This window comes from Lithobates pipiens, unplaced genomic scaffold (genome assembly GCF_037356315.1).
Source record: "Lithobates pipiens isolate NorthernLeopardFrog02 unplaced genomic scaffold, aLitPip1_a1.2 Scaffold_18, whole genome shotgun sequence".
NCBI lineage: Eukaryota > Metazoa > Chordata > Amphibia > Anura > Ranidae > Lithobates > Lithobates pipiens.
The window spans coordinates 33,028,285-33,038,983 of record NW_027507758.1 but is presented as its reverse complement, the minus strand read 5'-3'; the positions used below and the strand labels follow the sequence as shown (position 1 = coordinate 33,038,983).

General features: G+C 44.6%; 1 protein-coding gene across 1 annotated transcript; it reads left to right on the top strand.

The window, feature by feature from the left end:
• The first annotated feature begins 1,214 nt into the window (after window positions 1-1,214).
• On the top strand, window positions 1,215-2,644 carry LOC143990037 (uncharacterized). The gene is made up of 2 exons (XM_077490268.1): window positions 1,215-1,811; window positions 2,171-2,644. The coding sequence occupies exons 1-2, from the start codon at window positions 1,248-1,250 to the stop codon at window positions 2,546-2,548; spliced, it is 942 nt and encodes a 313-aa protein (XP_077346394.1). The 5' UTR covers window positions 1,215-1,247; the 3' UTR covers window positions 2,549-2,644.
• Window positions 2,645-10,699: the final 8,055 nt, after the last annotated feature.

The window sequence follows — 10,699 nt, the reverse complement described above, 5'->3', positions numbered from 1 at the left end:
CATCGGACATTTTTGACACTATTTTGGGACCATTGTCATTTATATAGCAAGCAATGATATTAAAATCATTGATTACTCTGTAAATGACACTGGTATTGAAGGGCTTGACCACTAGGGGGCAGTGAAGGGGTTGTGTCCTAGGGAGTGATTCTAACTGTTAGGGGGCTGGACTTCAACAGACAGGACAGTGATCACAGCTCTCGATGAGAGAGAGCTGTGATCACTGCCCTGTCACTAGGCAGAACGGGGGAATGCTTTGCTTACAAAAGTATCTCCCCGTTCTTCTTCTCCGTGACACGATCGTGGGCACTCGGTGGACATCAAGTCCGCGAGACCCGCAATCACGAGGCCTCCGGTGACGCATGCTCGCGACACCGCTTCTTAAAGGGGACATACCTGTACGCCTTTTTGCATGCCAGTGCTATTCTGCTGACGTAAATCGACGTGCGCTGGTTGGCAAGCGGTTAATGAATGTTCCTTTCCTAGTGTATTGGTGGGGGGGTGTTGATTGGCAATGGCAGAATCTGTTACCATCCCTTATTCTAGAGCAGGGGTCTCCAGACTTTCTAAACAGAGGACCAGTTTACTGTCCTTCAAATTGTAGGGAGGCCAGACTGGACAGCCAGTGGGAGTAGAAAATGATCCGGCGTCATTGGTAGTAAACAGTTCCCCATCTTATGGTATTAGGGGGAGGAATGGTGCCGCATCCTTTGTGTCAGTGGGGGGAATAGTGCCCATAAAAGCAAGTAAACGGCCACATCCGTCCCCCGGACCGCAGTTTGGAGACCACTGTTCTAGGGTGATGAATAGTAATTAAGAAATGTTTTCTAGCTTTCTCAACAGTGGTCATTCAGCCTGGTCAGGGTGTCCCATTAAGGACCCCTCCAAATTCCCTCAGGGCTCTTAGTAAAGTAATCCCCCCCCCCCCGCCATTTATTCTCCTAAAAGTACCAAAGTAATGACACTGGCTGAACATATAGAAAGGGTTCCTATACTGTACACCAAATTCCCGACCACCTATCAGGCTGACCTCTTCTATAGAGACATTTTCCTGATAAAATTATAATTTTTGGGGAAACGCATAAACCATAAAGGACAAAGTCCTAAACTGATAAGTAGTGCATAAGTGACAGGCTGTCTAATGTAGCTGAAAGGTGATACTAGTGTGTTATATCAACTAATGAGTTCTTTCTTCTTCTATTCCACAGTGTGGTTTCATAATTGGCTGCCAATGCGCCTTTAGAAACATGGAATGTAAACCAGACGAGAGGACAAGCCAGGAAAGAGAAGAGTGGCTGAAAATGGAAGAGGACGAATGGGTCCTTAAGGAACAGGCCGGAGAGGTGGAATTTAAGGCCATGAAAGAGACCAACATTAAATGTATGGAATTCCAGCCATGTGAGCTGGAAGACCTGAAGATTCAATGGCACTATGAGGTCGCCGATGAAGAGGAGGTAAAGCAAACACATGTGTGGCATGTGAAAAACATCTGGGAGCCTGCAAAACAAAGGAAAAAGACCAAAGTAAACCAGACAGAAGAAGAAGAGAAAGACAACAGCGAAGAGGCCGAGCAGAAAGAGGAAGAGAAAGACAACAGCGAAGAGGCCGAGCAGAAAGAGGAAGAGAAAGACAACAGTGAAGAGGCCGAGCAGAAAGAGGAAGAGAAAGACAACAGCGAAGAGGCCGAGCAGAAAGAGGAAGAGAAAGACAACAGTGAAGAGGCCGAGCAGACATGTTGTCAGTGCCATTGTATACACCCATGCGCACTTCTGGGTTGTTTTGTAGGACCTTTGTGGAGGTTCATGAAAAAAGTAAGTACCCTTTAAAATTTAACTTCTGGGGGGGGGGGGGGGGGGTCAGTCACAACTTCCCTCAGGGCCCCTAGTAATATCCTCCCTTTGGCATTTATACTCCTAAAAGTACTAAACTCATGACACTGGCTGAACATATAAAAAGGGTTTGTATATTGTAGACCAAATGATTCCCAGCCACCTATCAAGCCGACCTCTTCTATGGAGGATACTAGCTTATAAAAACTGCCATTTTTGGGGAAACATATATATCATAAATGAATGTCAAGTAGTGCAGAAGTGACAGACTGTCTGTGATGTAGCTGAATGGTGATACTTGTGTGTTATATAATCTAATCAATTTCTTTTCTTTTCCACAGCACCCTTGCTCATGTTTCTGTGGCGGCAGATGTGAGGACAAGCAGGAAGATCTGTTCTGGTTTAAATTGACAAGGGAAGAGAGAGCAAGGCGGTTAAGAAGAGCTAAGGAGAGAGACATAACCGCATTCAGGGAGGAGTGGGCTAAGATTATCAAGGATAGAGAGAAGGGAGAAGAGGAAAGGATGAGAGAAAAAAGGGTAACAGAGGAGGAGAAAAAACGGGAGCAGCGGGTGAGAACAAAGAGGGAGAGGGAGAGACAGATGCCAACAGAAGAGAGGAGGAGAGAAATAAGGATACGAGAAGAGGAGAAGGTCAGGGAGGAGAGAGTCAGAGCAAAGAGGGCGAGAGAACAGAGAGCAAAAGAAGACCGGGCGTGAGAGAAGCAAAATGAGGAAAGGAAGAGGGAATAAAGAGAATGGGAAGAAGGGAGGAGAGAATGAGAGCAAAGAGGGACTGGCTGGAGAAGATAGAACATAAAAGGGAGGGTTGAGGGGGGGGTGAGAGAAAATGAAAGGGGGGGTGAAGTGAGAAGGAGTGAGAGAGAAAGAGGGGTTTGAGAGAGAAGGGGGGTGAGAGGGAAGAGTGGAGTGAGAGAGAAAGAAGGGGGTGATAGAGAGAGGCGTTGAGGGGTGGGGTAAGAGATGGAGAGAGAGAGGGAGTGGGAAAGGGAGGTGAGAGAGGGGTTGAGGAGTGGGGTGAGAGAGGTAGTGAGAGTGAGGGGGGTGAGAGAGAGAGGGGGTGAAAGAGAGAGGGAGTGTAAAAGGGGTTTAGAGAGAGAGGGGGGTTAGAGAGAGGGGGTGAGAAAGGGGGATAGAGAGAAAGGGGGGTCCGACAGGGGGGCCTCACCTTTGGAAGCCTTGTGCCAACAGATCTCCGCCCTTACCCAGGCAGTCCAGGGCCTGCAAGACGGTTATCACCAACTTGAGCAGAGAGTGGAGTCATTCACCACTACAGGTTAAAAAAAAGAGCATATATGCCGAAGCATGGGGGGGTGGGTGGAGGGCGATTTGCCCCTAACATTAGGGGCTGATTGCCCCCATGATTCGGCATATATTTTTTACTCTTTTTTTTGGCACAGATTGTTTTATTGAGTTAATGTTTTGACTCCAGCGCTGTAGGTGATTTCACCACCACAGGTTTAAAAAAAAAAAAGAGCATATATGCCAAAGCATGGGTGGGGGGGGTGGTGGGCGATTTGCCCCTAACATTAGGGGCTGATTGCCCCTAACATTAGGGGCTGATTGCCCCCATGCTTCGGCATACATTTTTTACTCTTTTTTTTTTGGCACAGATTGTTTTATTGAGTTAATGTTTTGACTCCAGCGCTGTAGGTGATTTCACCACTACAGGTTAAAAAAAAAGAGCATATATGCCGAAGCATGAGGGGGTGGTTGGGGTGGTGGGCGATTTGCCCCTAACATTAGGGGCTGATTGCCCCCATGATTCGGCATATATTTTTTACTCTTTCTTTTGGCCCAGATTGTTTTATTGAGTTAATGTTTTGACTCCAGCGCTGTAGGTGATTTCACCACCACAGGTTAAAAAAAAAAGAACATATATGCCGAAGCATGGGGGCGGGGGGGTGGTGGGCAATTTGCCCCTAACATTTGGGGCTGATTGCCCCTAACATTAGGGGCTGATTGCCCCCATGCTTCGGCATACATTTTTTACTCTTTTTTTTTTGGCACAGATTGTTTTATTGAGTTAATGTTTTGACTCCAGCGCTGTAGGTGATTTCACCACTACAGGTTAAAAAAAAAGAGCATATATGCCGAAGCATGAGGGGGTGGTTGGGGTGGTGGGCGATTTGCCCCTAACATTAGGGGCTGATTGCCCCCATGATTCGGCATATATTTTTTACTCTTTCTTTTGGCCCAGATTGTTTTATTGAGTTAATGTTTTGACTCCAGCGCTGTAGGTGATTTCACCACCACAGGTTAAAAAAAAAAAGAGCATATATGCCGAAGCATGGGGGCGGGGGGGTGGTGGGCAATTTGCCCCTAACATTTGGGGCAGATTGCATCCATGCTTTGGCATATATTTTTTACTCTTTCTTTTTCGTTTTATTGAGTTAATGTTTTATTGTTACCATTGTTTGCTTTTCAGGTAGGCCATTCAGCTGAATCACTGATTTATTTATCTTGACATCAACATAGTTTGATATTGATCTGCGCCAATGCAGGGATCAGTGGTTGCACATCACAACAGTGATCGCGCATGCGCGATGCTGCGGCAGTAACCAGGCAATGGGGACGCTGTAGTGCCGGGGGGCCACCAATGCCATGGAGACGCATGACGTTGGCGAACCCTGGCCCGACACAGATCGGCGCCTGTGTGGGGGTAAATGTTTGCAGGTCAGCTCAGATTACAGCAGTCATCGCCGGCCACCCATGCGTGATGCACCCGCGGTGACCAAGTAAGGGGGTGCTGCAGTGCCGCTGGCCACACCCATCTAGGCTGATAAAGTAAAGATAAAATTTATAAAAATAAATATAAAAATAATACTAATAATAAATATAAAAATAGAAATAAAGAAAAAGGGGGGGAGGAAAAAAGGGAGAAAAAAGGGCAAAAGGAAAAGAAGAAAGAGAAAAGGAAAAAAAGAGGAAAAGAAAGTGAGGAGGCAGAGAATTGGGGGGGAAGGGGGGTAAAGAGAAGGGAGGGTGGGAAAGGGGAGGAAGCTTAGAACCTGGCTGCAGAGATGGGGTTGTACGGCCAGCGATCGGAGCAAACTATCTGCACACCATCATCTGTAGGAATGTATGGGTGTCCAGTGTGCTCTTGTTCCTTTAACAACATGCTGACCGGGCCATAGCTGAAAGACCGGTCGGCTTATTCAGGATGGACGTCCATGGTCAAAATGACGGAGTGATCACTTGTAAACAAGCCGGCGTAACGTCATAACGATCGGTACAGTGAGAGGGGAAAGGGGGAGAGGTGGCAGCAGGGCTGTGGGCTGGATGTGAAGTGCCCACAGCGCTGCTCAGTGCCAATAATCTTCAGTACTCTGCCCATTCTGTGCAATACTCTGCCAATACTCTGCAACACTGTGCAATACTCGCCAATACTCTGCCAATACTCTGCAATAAATTTTTTTTTTTTACAGAATTTTCAGTCTTTTTTGATTAACCACTTAAGGACTGCCTCACGCCGATATACGTCGGCAGAATGGCACGGCTGGGCATAATCACGTACTGGTACGTGATTCTTTAAGTGCCCAGCCGTGGGTCGGGAGCGCGCCGCTGGTCCCGTGCTCCGTGACCATGGCCACGGGACCAGCGGACCCGATTGCCGCTGGTGTCCCGCGATCGCGTCACAGAGCTGAAGAACAAGGCGAGGTCTGTGTAAACAAACCTCTCCCCGTGCTTCCCTGTGTGGCTGTCACCGATCGTCTCTTACCTTTTATAGGGAATGACGATCAGTGATGTCACATACCAGGCCACGCCCCCTACAATAAAAAAAACACATACTTCACTGCCAGTGTAATTTACACAGGAATCAATGCATTTAAATAGCATTGATTGCTGTATAAATGACAATGGTCCCAAAAATGTCCTCTGTGTCCGCCATAATGTCGCACTCACAATAAAAATCACCACCATTACTAGTGAAAAAAAAATATTAATAAAATTGCTATAAAAATATCGCCTATTTTGTAAACGCTATAACTTTTGCGCAAACCAGTAAATAATCACTAATTGCGATTTTTTTAATTTTTTTTTTACCAAAAATATGTAGAATATGTATCGGCCTAAACTGAGGAAAAAAATGTTTTTTTTATATATTTTTTTGGGGATATTTATTATAGCAAAAAGTAAAAAATATTGCATTTTTTTCAAAATTGTCGCTCTACTTTTGTTTATACAGCAAAAAATAAAAACTGCAGAGGTGATCAAATACCACCAAAAGAAAGCTCTATTTGTGGGGAAAAAAGGGACGCCAAATTTGTTTGGGAGCTACGTCGCACGACCGTGCAGTTGTTGGTGCCGAATTGCAAAAAGGGGCCTGGTCCTTTGGCTGCAAATTAGTCTGGGGTTTAAGTGGTTAATAGCGCAACAAATAAAAAAAAAACAGCGGTGATTAAATACCACCAAAAGAAAGCTCTCTTTGTGTGAAAAAAAGGACAAACATTTCATATGGGTACAGTGTTGCATGACTGAGTAATTGTCATTCAAAGTGTGAGAGCACCAAAAGCTAAAAATTGGTCTGGTTAGGAAGGGGCAGCTTCTTGATGACGCAACAAACCTTGCGAAATGCGTAGAGCTGGGATCTCCGTTTACTATTTCCGTTGTACGAGGGAGAAGTCTGGAACGCACTAGATTACCGTGGAACGCAGAGGGAACCGGGAGTATAGGGACAGATTTTAACCCATATCCCCACATACACGGCTGGACATGCTTGGTGCCGGCTTAGGCACAAGCACATGTGAGTGTAAATCTTGTCAGTTTAAAACTTTTTAATAAACTTGTTTGATATACTGCACTATGATGGTCTCTTATTTATTTTTGTGAGAAAAATTAGCACGAGAGGTTTCTATTTCCTGTTTGGAGAGGCAGTTGGTGGAACCCCTAAAAGGAGTGTTTATCCTAAATGAACTAAAGGCGCATACACAGATTTGATCTGGTGAGTGGCCATTTCAACTGGTGGTGGTGAATACAAGAAGCACTTTATATATAAGAAGCACCTTAATATAGGAGGAGTTGATCAGCATTGGAGTGATCGCTCACTTGGGATATTCATAGTACCCTGTGATTAATTTCTTTGATTGTTTTGACCTATAATATAATTCTTTGTCGTTTGAGGAGTTGTATTGCACTTTAATTATTTGACACCACAGCAGGGGTGGCGAGTCCCCAACACGGGGTTAAGTGGGTAGATCTGCAGTGGTGCCAATGTTTTGTATATGTTTGACTTATATTGGTATATAGTACTTTTGTAAGATTTAATAACATTTTTAGGGAGGTTTTTTATATATGCACGGCACTTTGTGGGGTTTGTAAAATAACGTAAAACAGTGTGAAATTGAAATAGCGCAACTCACGTTTGATACATATGTTGAAATTAAAATTGTTCACAGAGTGACATTTTTATACCAGGTTGCAGCAAACTAACAGAGATTGGAATTTCCTTTTTGCGCCGGTAGTTCATTGTTTTTTATGGTTAGGTAGGGGGTTGAAGTGCCCAGTGGTCAAGTGGTTAAGGGGGCTTGGGCAGCCTCCAGGCTCACCTGTCCCACATCTATCCATTCCATGCATGTGGTTCCACTGTGGAGACACATAAATTTGTAGTGTTAGGACTGCAAGCAGCGTAGGGTGCCGTGACCAGGCCTTGCAGCTTTCACATGCGTTTTCAAATGTGTGCTAACTAAACCCCTGTTTTTAACAGACGGTTAGACAGGTTCATTTGGTTGGTCAGCAGACTGATTGGTGAGTTGAGCTATGGAATCGTTTTTGTCTTGCATTTATATGTCCTCCATGTGCTCCTTACTGTGAAGACCAGTTATGAGTGTGGGCAGTGGGCAGTTTTCTTGTTACTGTTCGTGTATATATGGTCCAGGGACACACTGGGCACCTTTGCTGCCATTGTGCTCTCGCTGGGTGTCCAATTTACAAATCGCACCTGATGTCGCATCTAATGTCTTTCTATTGCATTGTCAATAAGTGCGATTTCAAGTAGCGCAATTTGAAAAAAATAGTTTTAGCACTATTTTTCAGGATTTCAGGTGCGACTTACATTACATGAAATCGTACGGATGTCGGGAAGCTGTAGATAAAATTGCACTGTACTGTGGCGTGATTACAAAGCCGCATTCAGTGTGAACGGGGGTTTAACATCCATTTTTTTTTTGTGTGTCAAGTGGTGTATGCTCTGAGTATGTCAATAAACACAGCAGCTTAATTGAAGGAAAAAAATCAAATGTGGGATTTTTTAAGGCAATTATTCAAAAAATATATAAAAAGTATTATTTGAAAAGAAAAATATTCAATTTATTGATAACATATAAACACTGAAACTGACACAATTATATAAACATAAAAATGACAGATGTGGTAAAATTTCACTACATAAATGAGAGTCATCCATGGGTGGGTGTTCAACGCGTTTCCATAGTTATAAATAACAGCAATCTTCATCAGGGACAATTTTGCCACTTCTGGAATATGAAAGTGCAAAATAAGTTCATAGAATATATACAATTTATCACAAACAATGAATTCACATTATAGTAAAGAATATATAAGCCCCCGTACACAAGGTCGGATATTCCGACCACAAAATCCATCTGCTTTTTTCCAGGGGGATTTTGTCCGAAACTTGTGTTGCATACACACGGTCGGACAAAGTTGTCCGAAAATCCGATCGTTCCGAACGCGGTGACGTTCGCTGCATACGACGGGACTACGTAGAGGCTAGTAGCCAATAGCTTTGGTCTCCTAATTTAATCTGAGCATGTGTGGCACTTCGTCGGAATTCTCTACAAACAATCGGAAAAAGTCAGATCGGATTTTTGTCTGAAAATTTTAGATCCTGCTGTCAAATTTTTTCCATCTGAATTTCCGATGGGAAAAGTCAGATAGAGCCCACACACGATCAGATTTTCCGACAGTATGATCCGATCAGATTTTTTCCGTCCAAATTTCCGACCGTGTGTGCAGGGCATTAGACAAAAAACAAACTAAAAAAATTTCAAAAAACTTAGGCCGCGTACACACGGGCGGATTGTCTGCCCAATTTAGTCCGCTGAACCGTGTTTCAGCGGACAATCCGCTCGTGTGTGGGCTTCAGCGGACTTTTTCAGCGGATTGTCTGACGAACAAAGTCTTACGGAATTTCCGTAAGACAGTCCGTCCAAACTTGGTTTCAGCGGACAATCCGCTCGTGAGTAGGCTAGTTCTACAGACTAAGTTTGGCGCATGCTCAGAAAGGATTTACACGGCGAAGGTTGCATTGCAGTGTATTGGACGTCGAATTTCTCGTGCCGTACACGTCATCGCGCACGCTTTCAGCGGACTGTCTGTTCATCGTGTGTGGTCAAGTCCGTTCATTCAAATTTTGAACGGACTGTCTGTCGGATTGTCTGACGAACTTAGTTGGCCAGACAATCCGCCCGTGTGTACGCGGCCTTACATGTCACAAAATACAGAAAAGCCAAATGCTACTTTATCGATGCTGACAAAAGCCCATAAGCCTATTACAGCCCACCAACATGCAAAGGAGTCCAAGATCGTGTGTGGGAGCCCCCTTATTAAAGGGGGCTCCCGGATTCCGATAAGCCCCCCGCCCGCAGACCCCGACAACCAACGGCCAGGGTTATCAGGAAGAGGCCCTTGTCCTCATCAACATGGGGACAAGGTGCTTTGAGGTGGGGGGGTCGCAGGGCCCCCCTTTCCCCAAAGCACCCCCCCATGTTGAGGGCACGCGGCCTGGTACGGCTCAGGCTCGCTCATCCCCACCCCCTTTCCTGACCGGTCAGGCTGCATGCTCAGATAAGGGTCTGATATGGACCTGGGGGGGACCCCCATGCTGTTTTTTCAGCGTAGGGCTTCCCCTTTAAATCCATACCAGGTGACGGGGCCAGCGACGTGTCAATTTCGCTGCCGAAGGCGGCGACATTGACTTCCTTCGCTAGTTCCTTCTACCTGGAGCCGTGCTCAAAATGAACGGACTTTTCTCCGTGTGGGCAAGTTCGTTCATTTCAATAGTACGGCGGACTAGCACACACACGGCCGTATTGTCTGCCGGACTGCGGAGCGGAGTGGTAGCATTTGGGTATCTGAACCAACGCATTTCGCGTTGTAACAGGGTTTTGTTCCAATCCCCCCCTCTGAATGGAATATGAACTCGGTCTAGAACTGTGAAGTTTACACGTGGCATACTATATCCATGTTTCTTAGCCATGTGTCTACCTAAAGGAAGATGCATAGGAAGATAGGAAGTTACAAATTTGCACAGCAGCTTTGTGTGTCAGAAGTGGGATGAGATCTGGAAAATAAATGTATATTGCATAAAGTATCCCTGTGTGTTCTCATTACTGACCTCTCATAATAATGTGCAAGACGGATTACATAAAGGTGTGCTTAGGGTTATGAAAACAGAAGGATGACATGTCTCCCTAAACAATGAAATAGTAATATGCACTCTGTCTATGTCATATAATGCAAATCCACATCTCTGTTTTAACTGTAGCTCAACTGGCCTCCACCAGATGGCGACAGACAGCAGGAGAAAAAATGATTCTGTATCTGATATAGGAACCTATTGTATGGTCTTTGTATTCCTGACTGCATTTTATATTTGAAAACATAAACATCCTTGCTTGGGGAATCCTGAGACAAAAGCAATTCTCATAAACCATGAAAGAAAACAGAGAGATAAAATTGGATTGCTGGATATAGCCACCAATCGGAGTTTAATTTAATGTTCCAATATTTTATTATTACAGTAATTACAGGTTTGGATGAACTGTGGGTATAGGATTGTGTATATGGGATTGTATAAATATATTTATTTATTTATTTATTTTTTGA